Source organism: Podarcis raffonei, chromosome 16 (genome assembly GCF_027172205.1).
Source record: "Podarcis raffonei isolate rPodRaf1 chromosome 16, rPodRaf1.pri, whole genome shotgun sequence".
NCBI lineage: Eukaryota > Metazoa > Chordata > Lepidosauria > Squamata > Lacertidae > Podarcis > Podarcis raffonei.
Genome location: NC_070617.1, coordinates 2,933,573 through 2,951,448, shown reverse-complemented (window position 1 = coordinate 2,951,448; position 17,876 = coordinate 2,933,573). Strand labels below are relative to the sequence as shown.

Genomic DNA, 17,876 nt, shown 5'->3' with positions numbered 1-17,876 from the left:
GTCACTGCTCCCTCTTTCGGGGAGGCTAGCTGGACCTGGCCTTCCCTCCGTTTCCCCACTCCCCGATGGAGGCATGGTCACCCCTGACTCATCTTCTCTCCCTGCTGGAGGAGAAGCTGGTCCTGACTCATGTGACTCTTCCCCCCCACTGTGCTCTGGTGGGGGAACTGGTCCTGATCCTCCGCTGCTCCCTTGGGAGTCCCCTCTGGTCCCTTGTTTATGGAGCGTCCCCCCTGGGACTCCCCTCGCCCTTACCATAGGCGCCCCCTCCTGGGAATCTTCTGATTCGCTGGAGAAGCTCATGGAATCTCTCGGGTCACTGTCATATTCCCCTACGCTCCCCTCGGATTCCTCTCCTCCGCTCTCTATTTGCTCTCTCCCCTGCTCTTCTGCTCCTGAGCCTCTGACAGCATGCTTCCAAATATACAAGCATAAGATTAACCTTGGATGCGAAGGAAAAATTCCATGCTTAGGCTGTTTACATAGAGCAAGCTCATTGACCGTTAACAAAATATTAACTTCTACATCTTGACTCGTATTTTCTGGGGTGGTTTTCTTTTTGCATGTGTGTGTGTGTGTGTGTGTGTGTGTGTATAGATATATAATTTCCCCAGGGGCTTTCCCACCTTGATATTGGTGAATGGCGTGACTCATTTCCTGAAACACTCAGCCGATCTGTGAAGTTCTGCCCCCCCCCCTTACCATATATGGGGCGATTGCAGAATCTCACCTGTGTATTTTGTGTTTGCGTGGCGATGGCTGCTATAGAGACCAGCTTAATAACCGCTTCGCTTGACCTGCCACGCCTTCAGAATTCTTGGTGGGGCTGGTCGATCTCTGCCGCAAATCCTCATATTTCAGGAACTGGAGCCAGTGACCCAAACAGGGAAAAGGTAGTCAGCCGTTGGAAGAAAATCTGCAATTAGTCAAATCTCCTGGAGATATCAGCATTCTTTACATCAGCGAATTTCGACCATATGTTAGTGGGCATTGTGATTCAGCAACAACTCCAAGTTGAAGAAACCATTGAAGGGTTGGACTACGACTCCCATCATCCACTGGCAGTGCCAGCAATGGATGATGGGAGTTGGAGTCCCGGCAGAGTCCATTTTGCAGGCACCAGGTTGGGGAAGTCTGCTGTAGGCGCAGAAATGCGTTTTTTGTTTGTGAGTTGTGTATGGCCACATTCACACCATGTGTTTGAAGCACTGTGATATCACTTGGAACAAATTCTGGTCGTGGTAGTTTAGGCTGCTGAGAATTGGTAGGAGAATGTGCCCCCCCTGCGTTGTATCAAATATTCATATAGCATCAGATGTTCAAATTGGCTTCTAATTGTATTTTTATTGCTGCTTCTGGTTCTTACGTTGCCATATTATGGCTTGAATCCTGTGGAATTTGGATTGTAACATGATAGAGTAAAATGGTTAAGAACTAAAAGAAGCAATAAAAATAATTGCAAATGCTACCACGGGCAGGGGAAAAAAAACCATTAAGCCGCCCCCCCCCGGACTCTTGGCAATTTTAATGTGGCCCATGGCAGGAAAGCAAAGTTTGAGAACCTCTGACTAAGCATTAGCCCAAAGGAGATGGAGAAAAAGTGGGGGATGAAGACAAGGGCCGGTATTCCAGCCACCCTCTTAGTTTTGGTGATTCCCACAGGCACCATCTGCATTCTTCCAAGTTTATCTGTGCATAATGAGGTCTAGAACCTTGTTTGTGTGTACGTGTTTTTAAAAGCTGAAATTCTCTGAGATCAGAATTTGGGGCTCACTATCATATTACGTGTGGGTTTTGCGTGCTCCTGGATAACAGAACGAGCCTGTTTATATTTTTTATTTTGGTTCTGCAGCTCTGCGGGCTTTGATTCGGGAATCAAGAAGGCATTTTCTGTTCTGTCCTGTAGTGCTTGCACGTGGCGCCATGTCTGTTCCACTGCAGTTTGCCTTCTGCCAAAAGCTACGTCGTGGGGCTCACTCTCTGCCGTGGCGAAACCTCATAACTTGCGTAATTACATTACGTAGATGATAAAGCCCTTATGTTATGCCAGGCGAGTTCTTTTCAGCACAGAGGGAACGTATTGTGAGCGAACCAAAAGCGGAATACTGATTGTATTCTCTGGGTCGAATTCCTTTCCAGACACGAGACAGGTAGATGTGGTGCAATCATTTGGTCCTCTTCTACCCTGCTTGCTCTCTCCAGCTGAATTCCCCCCCCCCAAAAAAAATAAGTCGAATATCTTCTTGCAAATGTGAGAGCGTTTGTTCAGGGCAGATCCTGCACCTCTGGAGCAGCAGCTGGGTTGTCCTGGGTGTGGAATGACACATTGCGGAGATCCTGCTCCGAGTTTGCCTAAAAAATGTTGCCGTCCCGGTTTGTTCCCGATTCTTGCTTCATAAGCCCTGGATGTCGTAATTGAGAGTTGGGACAGACCCAGAGCAAGGGGGAAAAGCCCCAAAATGTCAGAGGTGGGCGGAGGATGCCTTGCCCTTGTGCCACAAATCGCCCCAGGTCGGCCCGAACTCCTGGTCGCCTGCCAACGTGGTGCTGGAATGGTGTGTTGTTGTTTTTTTGAAACAGCAAACAAGATGACGACTGTGACTTTAATAGGCTTCGCCAGAGCCTTTTGCCCCCCAGGCAATTAAGGTACGCCTTTCTGTGTCACGTTGAAAGACGTTGTGCTCTCGAAGCAGCTTCTGGAACGCACGCCCTCCCTCTCGACTGGAATTGGGCGTTCAAGGGCTGGTGGCGCATGTACAAATTGCTGGCGATTAAAGCAGGGGAAACGTGGGTCGGTCCTAATTGTGGCCCCCTGGGCGTCCAGGTGGGGTCATGGGTATCCTAAACAGGTGTGTGCAGTTCCACAGAGGTGTGATGTGCTGAGGTTGGCAGGTACTTTTCTTTCCCTGGACAGGTTGGTTGCTCTCTCTCTCGCCTTGCCCAAATGCACACGCTTTGCTGATCGCGCCGTACTTGTCCGTGTGCTGATAGCACCGTGTTAATTAGCTGAACGGCAGAAGGATCTTAGGGCCCTTGTCTTTTTTTTTTTTTTTTAAGAGATATTTATTAAAGTTTCCAATTTTTATGCAAACAAAAAACAAACAAAAAAGTTTTTAAAAAAACATATAGTTCATAATACATACTTTTCCATAACATATTTCTCTGACCTCCTCATACCTCCCCTTCTTGTATTCCATTTCAAATTATTTGTTCAGCAAATCCTTAACTTAAAGCATTACAGCTTATAAACACCTTGTTTTCTATCCAATCCTTTTTTTTCCATATTCCTTTATATCATTACAGCTAGAAACCACTCAATTTCAATCCAGCATCATTCAACAATCCTTAATTTTACAATATTTCTGTAAATAGTCCTTAAATTTTTTCCAATCTTCTTCTGCCGACTCTTCTCCCTGGTCACCTTAGGGCCCTTGTCTTTACAGGACTGCCTCTCCTGGTCTGCCCCGCGGAGGACCTTAGGGTCCATGAATAACCATAGTTTAGAGGTCCTGGGCCCTAAGGAAGTCAGATTATCCTCCCCCAGGGCCAGGGCCTTCTCAGTGATGGCTCCGACCTAGTGGAATGCTCTGTCCCAGGAGACCAGGGCCCTGCAGGATTTAACCTCCTTCCGTCGGGCCTGTAAGACAGAGCTATTCTGCCTGACTTTCAATTTGAACTTAGCCTGATCTTTTATTCCCCTTCCTTCCCTTTTTATGAAGGTTCCCCACTCTGGGATCCCACAGCTAATTCTCCCCTGGTTTCCTCGCTGGCCCAAATAGGACTAACTTAGCCAGCTAGCCCTGGTGATCATCTAATGTTTATTGGATGGATTTTCCCCCTAAATTGATTTTTTAATTCTGAATTTATTGTAATTCATGTTTTATACTGTATTTTATGCTGTTTTTTGTGGCATCAATTAAGTGTTTTAAAATTGTTGTTAGCCACCCTGAGCCCGGTTTTCTGATCAAGGAAGGGCAGGATATAAATAAAAAATTATTATTATTATTATTATTATTATTATTATTATTATTATTATTTTATTATCTTGGCTCGGACCAGCACCCACAACACTCAAGCGATCTGCTCACGAGGAGCCCACCAGCAGGAAAGGAAAGCAACAGCGCTCTCTCAGATGGCGTGCAAATTTGTCGAGAGAGGCCCTGTGTGACATTGACTGTTGCACACACACCCCTTCCGTGTCACTCCATTTCATAAAATGCGTTCACGATATCGAGTGGGTGTCTGAAAGTAGGGTGGTTCTCCAGTAAACCAGGCCTAGGCCACCTGTCATGTAGGATTTAATAATAAATAGTAATAACTTAAAAACAAGATTAAAATACAACATTAAAATGCAGCCTCATTTCAGCAGAAACTCAAAAACTTTTTGGGGATGAAAACGTCAAGTCTTCACCAAGGCTAACTATCCAGACTGGTCCTACGTGGGCCAGAAAAAAGCCAGGGAAGTCCCCAAATAGGAGTTCCATCACAGAAGGAGAAAGGAAAGAGGGGAAGGGGATCAAGTTGATCCCAAGCCAAAGGCCAGGCGGAACAACTCTGTCCACGGGCCTGATTTAGAAGGCGATTGGGCCAGATCCGGCCCCCAGGCCTTAGTTTGCCTGCCCACGATCTTGACTGTTTCCACACATTAACAACACATCCTGGAGAATTATTCCCGTTACATTTTATCTGCAACATCAGAATGAATTTCAGGAACCAAGAAGTCACGTTGAAAAACCTGACTTGGAAGCTGCCTAGCTCCAAAATGGCCATTCGGCACTCCGTTTTGGTGGCCGTACGCCTGGTTTAAGGAGCCGTTTGGCTAAATACAGATCTGAGTTTCCAACACTGCTCCCTTGCCGTGGGCTGCCGTTTGCCGTGAAAATGTTCACGCTGAGTTTGTTGGACGTGTGCACAGCTTCTGAAGAGCTCCAATCTCTGCTGTGGATGACTTCGCAGAGAGAGAAAAGACACCATAACATAAGAACGTCGCTTTTGCCGTGTCTCAGAGCCCTGATGTCTGGCGCTCTCTCTCTCTCTCTCTCTCTCTCTCTCTCTCTCTCTCTGGCTAAAATAAGTCTATTTTCACGCTTGTTTACAAGGCTGAGAACAAGTTGCTGAACAAGTTTGGCTAGAGGCAGAAGGAGAAAAGGAAAGCCTGCATGTTAAGCTCTTTACGCAGCGCGGGGAGGCGGAAACGAATCCTCCGCGCCAACTGTCTCCCATGAATTAAAAATGAGTGCCTGTCTCTCGGGCAGAACCGCGCTTGCATTGATTACTGCAGAGCCGAAGTTGGGCAGAGCCGGCCTGGGAGGGTTTGGGGGGCTCACAGGAGGCTGCCTTCTGCAGATCCAGAACTGTGGTTCCTCTAGTTCAGTGCAGACTGCACTGGCTGGCAGCTGCTTGCCCAGGGAATGTTCAGGCCAGGGAATGTTCCCCAGCCATTCCTGGAGACGCCAGCGATGGAAGCTGGGACCTTGTGCATGCAAAAGAGCCGCTCTGCCCCTGAGCCACCTTCTCCAAAAACAAATCAAGGCTCCAGGCCTCATGGTTCTGAACACAGGGGTAGTTTAAATGGGGCCTTCTGCATGCAGAGCAGCTGTTCTCTACCACCTTTGGCTGTTCACTAAGAATTGCTAGTCGCCCAAAGCTGTTATTTGTTCATATTAGTGCCTTTTTGGGAGAATCTCTTCGGCTGTTAGACGGCACTTCCTTTCCCCTGTTTCAGATCCCTCTGTAAAATCAACCCATCCCGTGAAGCCTTGTCATTCTTGAGATCAGGAGATCTGCTTCACACCATGACAGAACCAGGCCTCCCGTGTGGTGGCCCTTAGCCTTTGGAACTCCCTCCCACTGCACGTATCAGACAGGCGCCTTCTCTCTCGTCTTTTTGGCACCTGTTTAAGAAGTTCCTCTTTCAACAGCCTTCTAAAATCTCTATCCCAGTTTCCTTCTCTCTTAGATGGGTCCAAGTTGATTTCAAGCAACTGCCGTTATGTTGAGACAGTGTTTGTATTTTAGTATATACAGGTGAAACTCGAAAAATTAGAATATCGTGGAAAAGTTCCTTTCTTTCACTAATTCAGCTTCAAAGGTGAAACTAATATATGAGATCGACTTGTGACATGCCAAGCAAGATATGTCAAGCCTTGATTTCTTACCATTGCGATGATCATGGTGTACAGCTTATGAAAACCCCAAATTAACAATCTCAGAAAATTAGAATAGTCAAGGAAATCTGCAAAACAAGGGTTGCAAATCGAGCAAGATGGGACCCCTCTGAGAAGTAGAAACACCTCTCGCTTTGCATGTCATGAGTCGACTTCATATATTAGTTTCGCCTTTTAAGTTGAATTACTGAAATAAACGAACTTTTCCATGATCTTCTAATTTTTCGAGTTTCACCTGTATATACATACTTTATAGACCTCATATGCAGTTCTATATAACGGTTGATTATGTTTTGATCATGCCGCAAATTTGGGCTGCCTCTTGGGAAGCTATCCACGAACAAAATCGACGACAGCGCCTTGAATGACAACCTTTCTGCGGCTGTTATATTTATTAGAGATCGCTTTGGGATGCAATTCGCAAATACTGGTAAATGTTGCTAAGCCAACGTCTTGAGCGTGTCTCTTTTGCCGTCTTGTTTTCCAGGACAGTGTGAAAATACTAAGACTGACCCTCCAGAATGACCTTCCTGGGGACAGGCGCGACCAAGGAAAGCAAAAGGTGAGTGGCTGGTGTGAATAAGGCCCCGCTTGCTATACTATTTTAGCAGCCACGACTGCCCCTGAAGAACCCTGGGAGCTATAGTTTGTTGCGGGTGCTGAGATTTGTCAGGAGACCCCCCCAGTTCCCCTTACAAAGCTGCAACTCTCAGCAGCTTGACTGAACCTTCCTAGGAAATTTTGGGAACTGTAGTTTTGTGATGGGAATTGGGGGTGTGTGTCTCGTCATAACTCTCAGCACCCTTCAAATGCTACAGTTCCCAGGATGAGGGCCGGATTTAGGTCTGATGAGGCCCTGAGCTATTGAAGGTAATGGGGCCCTTTATATGTCCAGTTGTCCTTTGTCAACAGCAAATTGTCACTGTTTTTGTCTGCTGAATATATGCTATATGCTAATTTATGGACCTAATAGGTATCTAAAGCCATTTGCACATCACAAAATATGTATTTTATCAAAGTAATTGTTGAACTGAAATACAATTTAGAAGAAGTACCATATTTTCCATGTATAAGACTAGGTTTTTTGTTTTTTGTTACTAAAAAATAACGTTAAAAGGGGGGGGGTAGTCTTATACGCAGGGGCAACCCCCCCATTTTCTTAATTTTGAGTCCCCCCCAAATAGGGAGCATCTTATACACAGGGGCGTGTTATACACAGAAAAGTACGGTATATTAATAGTGAAATGCAATTAAGAAGTATAGGGGGGGGGAGAGAGTAGGGCCCTAAGCGATAGCTTTTTTAGCTTATACGTAAATCCGGCACTGCCCAGGTTCCTTTGGGAAGAAGCCATGTTTGTTAAATGTGGCATAAAAGACAATGTCCAGGTCCTCGTTATGGGGAGCGATTTGGGTTTCCCCAGCCACTCTGGGTGGATTCCAACAGAACACTAAAATACAATAACCTATTAAGCGTTAAAAGCTTCCCTAAACAGGGCTGCCTTCAGATGTCTTCTAAAAGTCTGGTAGTTGTTTTTCTCTTTGACGTCTGGTGGGAGGGCGTTCCACAGGGCGGGCGCCACCACCAAGAAGGCCCTCTGCTTGGTTCCCTGTAACTTGGGTTCTCACAGTGAGGGAACCGCCAGAAGGCCCTCGGAGCTGGACCTCAGTGTCCAGGCTGAACAATGGGGGTGGAGACGCTCCTTCAGGTCTACTGGGCCGTTTAGGGCTTTAAAGGTCAGCACCAACACTTTGAATTGTGCTCAGAAACGTGCTGGGAGCCAGTGTAGGTCTTTCAAGACTGGTGTTATGTGGTCTCGGCGGCCGCTCCCAGTCACCAGTCTGGCTGCCCCATTCTGGATTAGTTGTAGTTTCCGGGTCACCTTCAAAGGTAGCCCCACGTAGAGCGCATGGCAGTAGTCCAAGCGGGAGATAACCAGAGCATGCACCACTCTGGTGAGACAGTCCGCGGGCAGGGAGGGTCTCAGCCAGCCTACCAGATGGAGCTGGTAGACAGCTGCCCTGGACACAGAATTGAGCTGCGCCTCCACGGACAGCGGTGAGTCCAGAATAGTCAGGACTCATTACCCAGGCTGCGCACCTGGTAATGAGGAGAGGGAGGTGTGTTTAGAAATCTCTGGGTTTTGTGGGGCTGGAGAGCTGCCTGATTTGCAGAGCTTTTTTTTTTTTTAAAAAAAATTGTTATTAATGTTAATACTAAAGCAAGTCATGACAATATACTTCAAACGAAATTTAAAGTTGCAATATAACTTTCTCTGTTACTACAGCATTATAAAATGTTCCTAATAATAAACTTTAATTACACATTGCTGCCATATCGGCCATGTTTTCAGTCAATATCTAACCGTCACATTGGCTCATGAAACGTTTTCAGTCACTTCACCCTCTCCATAAGCATTCTGGGGATGATGCGGGTATTTAAATGTTTTTGTTTTTCATTAATAAAGAAGGGGGGGCGGGAGGAGACCAAATGCCAATATGAGCAAGAAGGAAATTACTACTTGGCATCCGAGAGTAAGATTCAGAGTCTGATCTAATAAAAGCAAGGGCCAAATGGGGAGAAACGGACTATTTAGTGATTTTGGAGGACGGACGAAACACCTTTTCCCAAAAGTGCAGTGCTGCCAATTATGAAAATAGGAACCTTGCTCTCCACAGCCTTTCCAGCACACCAGTGAAGGATTTATTCTTGCAAGGTGTCTGTGTGGGGGGGGGTCTAGTGCCCAGACCCTGTCCGAAATTGTTTTTAAAGATGGGTTGTGGCGGCGAGGCAGGACTGAGATGTGCAAATATGCTTCAGAGATCCAGACCGTGGGGAGCCCCCCAAAATTAATAATTATAATCTGGACTGTAATTTGGCCTTTTTTTATTTCAGTTTTTTATTTTAATTGGAGTACAGTGGTACCTCGGGTTAAGTACTTAATTCGTTCCGGAGGTCCGTTCTTAACCTGAAACTGTTCTTAACCTGAAGCACCACTTTAGCTAATGGGGCCTCCTGCTGCTGCCGTGCCGCTGGAGAACGATTTCTGTTCTCATCCTGAAGCAAAGTTCTTAACCCAAGGTACTATTTCTGGGTTAGCCGAGTCTGTAACCTGAAGCGTATGTAACCTGAAGTGTATGTAACCCGAGGTACCACTGTAGTAATGATGATGATGATGATAATAATAATTAATAATAATCCCGCCCTCCCCAGCCAAAGCCGGTCTCAGAGCGACAGTTGCATAAGATCACAATCAATTAAGTGATAAGGCGGACATTGGTGGGAAGTAGAGGGAGGAGAGGTGGAGAAATATTGTTAAAAAGGTGTAGTTATAGGTATATCCGTACTCAAATCTGAATTGAGTATTAGTGTTATTATTGTGTTATTAATTAATTGTGTTATTAGTGTTCTTGTGGTTTTTGTTGTACAGTGGTGCCTCGCAAGACGGAAAACCCGCTAGACGAAAGGGTTTTCCGTTTTGGAGGCGCTTCGCAAAACGAATTTCCCTATGGGCTTCCTTCGCAAGACGAAAGGCCATAGGGAAATCTCCGGGACAGCGGGGAAGCGCAGCGCGTCTTCCCCACTGTCCTCGGACCTCCTCCGAAGGCTGGCGGTGGGGCGGAGAGACCTTCTCCCCGCGCCAGCCTTCGGATGGCTGTCCTGAAGACTTGCGGTGGGAGGAGGGTTTTCCTTCCCACCGCCAACATTCAGAATGCTGTTCTGAATGTTGGCGGTGGGGAGGAAAAACCCTCCTCCCACCGCAAGCCCCGGGAACAGAGGAGAAGCGCTGCGCGCCTTCCCCTCTGTTCCCGGACCTGTCCTGAAGGCTTGCGGTGGGGAGAAAAGCCCTTCTCCGCACCGCCAGCCTGGCAAGCGGTCTCCATAGGAACGCATCAATTGATTTTCAATGCATTCCTATGGGAAACCGTGCTTCGCAAGACGAAAAACTCGCAAGAAGAAAAAACTTGCGGAACGAATTAATTTCGTCTTGCGAGGCACCACTGTATGTGCTTTTTGTGGTGGTTGTTTGTATTGAAAAAATGAATAAATAAATTTAATAATAATGATAATGATAATAATAATAATAATAATAATAATAATAATAATAATAATAATAAAAAATCACAATCAATTAATTAAAATACATTCTAAAATCAATCTAAAATTCAGAGGGTAAGCAGAAAAGGGAACCTGCTCACACGAAGCCTTCGTTTTGTCTCTCGCAGCCGGTGGGAAGGGCCTTTGCCATGGTGGCCAACCGGCCCCCCAGCAGCCACGCCTTGGCGTCGGAGTACGTCAAGTCCAGCGAGGGCGACGAGGAAATCATAAAGGTGAGCTGGGACCAGCCGGCGCTCGGCTTTTGCGGCTTTATTTTTAGCAGACAGGGTGTTGTTTGCGAGCGAGAAATAGAGGGAAGGAACCGGCTTTTCAGGGAGGGTTTTGTAGTTCGGGGGGCAGAGCAGCTTTCTTTTGCAACCAGAAGGTCCCAGGTGCAAAAACCCAGCATCTCCAGGTAGGTTTGGGAGAGACGCCCTGCCTGCAGCTGCCAGTCAGTGTAGGCAGTATGGAGCTATATGCCCAGATGCTTCAGTGTAAGGCAACTTCTGGTGCCTCTGCTTAAAGCAGCCCTCTTGCTCAGAACCATGAGGACTGGAGCCTTGCTTCATTTTAAGGGGGAATGTGTGTAGCAGAAGGTCCGAGGTTCAATCCTGCCCCCCCACATCTCCAGATGGGGTTGGTTTCTTCTTGAAACCCCAGAGAGCTGCTGCCAGCCAGTGTTGGCAGCACTGAGGTAGGTAGACTCCCAGTGGCCTGGCTCTGTAGGGCAGCTTTCCGTGTTCCTGTTTAAGGTCACGGCGTACATTTAAAGCACCTGCCTTCCCCTCAAGGGTTCATTTTATTTTATTTTTTATTTTATTTATGCTTTTTCTGGTTTATACATTTCACTAATTTCACAATCCTTTTAACATTTCATAACTTTGACTTCCTTCCCCCTCTTTCCACGGTTCCTAAAATTTATTTTTAATACCTTTTGCCTATCCAAATTCACTTAATTTGCTCATTTATTCATTTACTTCAAATATATGCTCTTATAGAACTGCAGCTGATTGCAATAATCCTTCCAATGTTCTTATCTGTTTACAATTTATCAGTAAATATTCAATAAACCATTTCCATTCTTTTATAAAAAGTTTGTTAACTTGATTTCTTATTCTTCTGGTAAGTTTCTCCGCCTGTTCCGTAAGTTTTTGTATCTGTTCTTCCTTTGCTTTCCCCTCAAGGGTTTCTGGGAACTGTAGTTTGCCCCCTCTCAGAGCTGCAGTTCCCAGGATGCTTAGCAAGGAGAAGCCGGGTGCTGTGGCTCTGGCTTCTTTTTCACATGAGGACTAGAATCTTTGCAGGGGGAAGGATTGCAGCTCAGCAACAAGGCAGTGTAGGTGAAGCTTACAGAGGAGGCTACGTACTTCCTGATGTTGCTGGACTCAAGCTCCCGTCATCCCTGGTAAAAATAAACTAAATAATAAAAATCAAAAAGTTTAAGGAAAAAAATTAGTAAATTGAACAAAGCCTTAACGGGATGCCGGCTACAAACCTCGTTTCACTGAACTATTCAGTTTCCTCAGAAGGAAAATCATAAATGACCAAAATTCAAAAAAAGGTGTAGAAGTCCCAAAAATTCTGAAGTGTTATAATCCTAGGTAAAGCAAGGTTTTTCTAATTTCCCCCCTTAAACTTTTTGATTTTTATTATTTAGTTTATTTCTACAAGAGAATATTTCTAGTCAATTACTTCTCGTTTCAGGGATTTTCATTTGTTTTGTGCAATTCTCAGTTCCGTGACTGTCTTTTTTTCTGCTGACTCCCATCATCCCTAGTGGCTGGCCATGCTTGATGGGACTTGGAGTCCAGCCGCGTCTGGAGGGCTCCAGCTTGCTCCCCCCAGCCCTAATCCTCAACCGTTCCCCAAGCCCGCGCCTGTCCCATTTTGTCCCGGGTTTGCCTCCTTCCCATCAGGGCAGCTTTCCTTCCCAACTTGATGGCCGTTGTGGTTTCTCCTCTGTGACTCAGGTCTACCTCCGAGCCCGAGCCGAGGACAGGGCCCAGAACGAAAAGAGCCTCCATCAACTGAAAAGTGACGGCTGTCATCTCCAAGCGGTAATTAGCGTCCTTTTAAATAATGTGTGCTGGCAAGTAGCGCGGAGGTAATTTTGCAAAACGGAAGGAACTGGTGGCACGGACTCTCAACGGGGCACTGAAGGGTGTGTGTGTGTGTGTGCAGAAATAACATAAATACCGTATTTTTTGCTCTATAAGACTCACTTTTTCCCTCCTAAAAAGTAGTGGGAAATGTTTGTGCGTCTTATGGAGCGAATGCAGGCTGTGCAGCTATCCCAGAAGCCAGAACAGCAAGAGGGATCGCTGCTTTCGCTGTTCTGGCATCTGAGATTCAGAATATTTTTTTTCTTGTTTTCCTCCTCCAAAAACTAGGTGCATCTTATGGTCTGGTGCGTCTTATAGAGCGAGAAATATAGCGGCTGAAGAGGCAAGCAACTTTTCAGCTACAGCCGGAAAGGGAGGCTTGCCTCTTCAGCGGTTTGGAAAAAACCTGTTGCTACCCAGTATATTTTTCTCCCACCAATGCACAGATTCCGTCCCAGAAAAAAAAAATTCTCGCATTCTCACTGATGCATTCTGCAAAGGGGAGTAAGGAAGGCCCTTAAGACAAGTTGCAAAAGGCAAACCTTTGTGCAGAGGAACGCCTTGTGTTGGAGCTTGGCTATAGAAATCCGCTCCGCCTAACTGGCACCAAAGGGTGTTTTCTCTCTCCTTCCCTCCCCCCCTTTTGCATCAAGAAGCTCGCTGACTCACGCCCGCCTTAGAAGCTCTGCCGGATCCGAGGCCCTAATTGCTTTGCAAGCTGGAAAGGATCTGTCAGGAGTTGCCTTCTGTGTTTTGCCTGCCCGTCTTGGCCCAGCTGCCTGCGTGCCACACCTCGCAGCGAGGGCCTCTCCCCGCTCTGAAGGTGTTGGCGGTTCCTTTGGCAAAGTCCCTGGCGTTTCCCAAGAGTTTTGGGAGGTCTGCAACCACAGACAGCCTGATGGGTCTTTGCTCGGTTCCTTCAAAGATGGGAAAGTCTGAGATGGAGAGGGGTGATTTTTTGACAATAATATTTATTAATTTTCGATAGACACAACAAAAAAGAAAATATGCAGCAACACAATAGAGAAGTGAAAAAGAAGGAAAAAAGAATAACAAACTTAAAATACGTAAACAGAAAAAAAGAAACTCAATTAATTAATTGAAATCCATTTTCATAAACATTTTAGTTGACTTCCTCTAATCTCCTCCACCTGAATTTCCTCTTAATTTGAATGTAGCAGTTTCCAATATCATTATTTCATAAAACAATATTACAGTTGTATTCCAATTTCTTTACCTTTCTTATAGTACATTTTCTTATTTATATATTTAAGTCTAATTTAATCCTAGGCCTGATTGGTTCTTTCAAGTGGTTACATTTCTTTAATATTAGAATATTTGTTCAAATAGTCTTTAAATTTCTTCCGGTCTTCTTGGTAGTCCTTTCTGGTCGCGGATTCTCCCGGTGAGATCAGCCAGCTCCATAAATTCCGTCATCTTCATCTGCCTGAGATGAAGAGGTTAGGCTGAGCCAGAGGGCGATCAGAGCGAGGGTTTGGCTCTGTTTATATTGTGTCTTTCCTTCCAGGAATTCCAGGGCGATGTACGGAGTGTTTCACCCTGCTACCAAAAAAAAATAAAATCCCCGAATTTATCTCACAACAACCCTGTGAGGTCGGCCAAGCTGAGAGGTTGTGACCGGGGTCTGTGTGTGTTTGTGTGTCGGGGGGAAGAGCAGGAGTGCCTGGCGTCGCTCAGGAAGCAGCCCCCCCCATGGACCCTGCTAGAAAAATGCAACCTGTGTTGCTGATAGAAGTATTGCGACTCATGCAACACATTGGCGATTACCGTTTTTTTTGCTCTGTAAGACGCACTTTTCCCCTCCTAAAAAGTAAGGGGAAATGTGTGTGTGCATCTTATGGAGCGAATGCAGGCGGGAGGCTCTGCTCAGCGCTCCCTTTAAAGAGCCGCGTGGAGCGTGTGTGCAGCTCTTGAGGGCTTTTCCCCGAGGAGGGAGAAGGGCTGCCCATCTCCCTCCTCGGGGAAAAGCCCCCAAGAGCCGCACACACACTCCGCGCGCTCATAGCTGTCAACTTACAGATTTGTAAATAAGGGACCAGCAGCCTCGAAAATAAGGGATCAGCAGCCAAAATAAGGGATTTTCTGGACACAGGTATGTTCGGTTTCTGAGCCCCTCTGAGCAAAAGGCAGAAAGCCCAGCCAGCAGCCAAACGAAGCCTCAAGCGGTGGTTCCCACAGCGCAGCAACCCGGCAAAGGGGACGCAGCAAGGAAAACCACCGTCACCTCTCCGCTGGGAAGCGCTGAGCAAAGGCAAGTCCCCAGGCAACCCGGCTGATTTGATCGGCACAAGGCATGCAAGCTCCACCCCCCCAGTCGTTCTTAGACTCCTTATTGGGTGAGCAACGCAGCCAAGCAACCCAGTTGGAGCCTCCCTCCTCCCTGGGAGGGAGGGAGGGAGGGAGGGGAGCTGCTTCCTTTGAAACCCGGGGAATTTAAGGGACATCATCAATAAGGGACAGCAGCGGGACACGGCGCTGGGATAAAGGAGTTTCCCGCCAAATAAGGGACTGTTGACAGCTATACGCGTGTTCTTTAAAGGGAGCGCTGCTCTTGGGGGAGGCTTAGCTGCATGCAGCCTCTCTCGGGCAGGGGGGTGATGGCTCCCCTCGCCTGGGAGAGGCTGCGCACGGCTATCCCATAATCCAGGACAGCCAGTGGGATTGCTGCTCTGTGATCCCGCTTGCTGTCCTGCCTTCTGGGTTTCAGAATATTTTTTTTCTTGTTTTCCTCTTCCAAAAACTAGGTGCATCTTATGGTCTGGTGCGTCTTATAGAGCGAAAAATACGGTGATATACACAGAACAATAATTATACATACATTATCAACCACCTGAGAAAAATACAAAGCATTAAACAAATCCACAAAGACTTGCAAACTACCCAGCCTAAAATGAACTTATAATGTCTGGTTTCAATAGATTTTTTTCAGATGCTTAACTCGGTCTATTAGATCAGTTCACAAAGATACCAAGAGAAGGTAAGTTTGGTGATATTCACAATACCGAGAGATGCTAGTGGAGTTGTAGAGACAGGGTGCTGGCGTTTTGCGCCTGTTTCGCCCTGGCAGGCCAAGGAATCAAAAGGCGGCTGTTCGCCCCCAATGAGGCCCTTTAACTGGGGCTTGCAGGTAGCACACTCCCAAGGTAGTTTCCCGGGCTTCTTCAGTGGTCTAATCTCAAAGTCTTGATATTGTATATTGATATTCAGTTTTACAGAGAATGCTCTTTCTTGGCTTAAGCTTAAGAGACTGATTTGCTTAGCCTAAAGGGCCCCACCGGGGGCAAACAGCCGCCTTTTGATTACGGTATTGTGAATATCACCGAACTTACCTTTTGTTGGTTATCTTCATGAACCCATGGACTCCGCAGCTTTGAAACGTTGAGTCCGCCATCTTGATTCAAAATGGCGCCCAACAGTATCTGGGATTAGAGAAAACCCTGCTCCTCAGTCCCAAGGACCGCCTTGCCAAATTTGGGTCCAAATCGCTGCAGTTCCAAAAGGTTGAGTCCGCCATTTTGTTTCCAGATGGCTCCCCAAAATGGAGGCACTCTTGCTCCTTTACCTCAGGAACCATCGTTCAAGTGCAGACACACACACACAGAGCCGCTGTTATTCAGTTGCATATTAACCGTACATCGCTGATGTCAATTATAACCGTTTATTAATAAATTAATGAAGAGATTGCTATACTGCCCTTCACCAAAAATGGTCACAGGGCAATTTGAAAAACAAAATAGCATTAAAATAATTGTGATAAATTGCCTAAATAATATACTTTTAAAAACTGTCCTAAAAATGGCGTTACCCATCAGCTGCTAAAAGCCTGGCGATAAATATGGTTTCTTTATCTGCATGATTAAAAGGGTGTGAGAGACCTCTCTGTGTGGAGTTCTGTCACGAAAAGAGGCGGTGTTCTGGTCCCTTTCCCCATTTTATTTTACTTTATTTGCGTGTGTGTCTTTAAACACAGAAAACGCTGGACAAGCCGAACGGGATCCGTCCTCACAGAACTACCTCATTTCGCAGCGTGTCACTATGCCAGGTCCGTGCGCGAGAGTCTGTGGCCGTGGGGGGGACGGTTGGCGTTCACAGGTGGCCTCCATGCCTGGAAGGAACTGAGGTTGGGGAGAACCTGGGCTGGCCACAAAAGGGCTGGCTTGTTCACTCGCTCTGACCTAGAGCTGAAGTTAGGGGAGAGAGGGGAGGCAGTGTGGTGCAATGGTTAGAGCCTCAGGCCAGTGGGGTAGGGAACCCTCACTCTGCCCCTGGGTGATTTTTGGGGGCCCCGACCTTGCAAGGAGAAGCCAAGGAAGTGAAAGCCCTGTCCCTTGGCTTGGATCTTCTTGCGGGGCGGGGGGGGGGGAGATGTTAATGCAATTAATTAATGCCTTCAGCAAGGTGAATCAGCTTGCTTGTGACTCGTTTGCACGTTATTTATTATTGCATTTATACCCCACCGTTTCTCCAAGGATCTCAAAGTGGCCTATGCACCTCTCCCTTTCTCTTCACCCCCCCCCACCCGCACAACAACCCTGTGAGGTAGGTTAGGCTCAGAGATGCTGGCCGGCCCACTGTCACCCCAGTGGGGATTTGAAGCCCAGTCCGGCACTCTAACCATTGCACCACCCTGGATGTCAGCATCAAATGGGGAGTTGGGAGTCCATCGTTTGCAGTTCAGGGGTGGGGAGATCTCAGGCCTGGGGGCGGGGCTAAATATGCCCCTCCAGGCCTCTGTGTCTGCTCTTTGCCCAGCCACTCTGGGCGGCTCCCAATCGAGTGTTAAAAACAATACAGCACTAAATATTAAAAGCTTCCCTAAACAGGGCTGCCTTCAGATGTCTTTTAAAGAGAAGGTAGTTGCTTATTTCCTTCACATTTGAAGGGAGGGCGTTCCACAGGGCAGGCGCCACCACCGAGAAGGCCCTCTGCCTGGTTCTCTGTAACCTCACTTCTCGCAGTGAGGGAGCCACCAGAAGGCCCTCGGAGCTGGACCTCAGTGTCCGGGCAGAACGATGGGGATGGAGATGCTCCTTCAGGTATACTGGACCGAGGCCCATTAAGGGCTTTCAAGGTCAGCACCAACACTTTGAATTGTGCTCGGAAACGTACCGGAAGCCAATGTAGGTCTTTCAAGACCAGTGTTATATGGTATCGGCGGCCGCTCCCAGTCACCAGTCTAGCTGCCGCATTCTGGATTAATCGCAGTTTCCGGGTCACCTTCAAAGGTAGCCCCACGTAGAGCGCATTGCAGTAGTCCAAGGGAGAGATAACCAGAGCATGCACCACTCTGGACAGACAGTCCGCGGGCAGGGAGGGTCTCATCCTGCATACCAGATGGAGCTGGTAGACAGCCGCCCCGGACACAGAACCGACCTGTGCCTCCATGGACAGCTGTGAGTCCAGAATGACTCCCAGTCTGCGCACCTGGTCCTTCATGGGCTCAGTTACCCCATTCAGGACCAGGGAGTCCCCCCCACCCGCCCACCCGCC

The 17,876-nt window shown here is 47.2% G+C and overlaps 1 protein-coding gene across 3 annotated transcripts in view; it reads left to right on the top strand.

Moving 5' to 3' along the window:
* TUFT1 (tuftelin 1) overlaps nt 1-17,876 on the top strand; it is a 52,792-nt gene that overhangs the window by 21,906 nt on the left and 13,010 nt on the right. For all 3 annotated transcript variants that reach the window (XM_053368635.1, XM_053368634.1, XM_053368636.1), the window contains exons 2-5: nt 6,655-6,729; nt 10,392-10,496; nt 12,234-12,320; nt 16,357-16,428. In XM_053368635.1, coding sequence (XP_053224610.1) covers nt 6,655-6,729; nt 10,392-10,496; nt 12,234-12,320; nt 16,357-16,428 — 339 coding nt within the window. The remainder of the gene's footprint in view (nt 1-6,654; nt 6,730-10,391; nt 10,497-12,233; nt 12,321-16,356; nt 16,429-17,876) is intronic.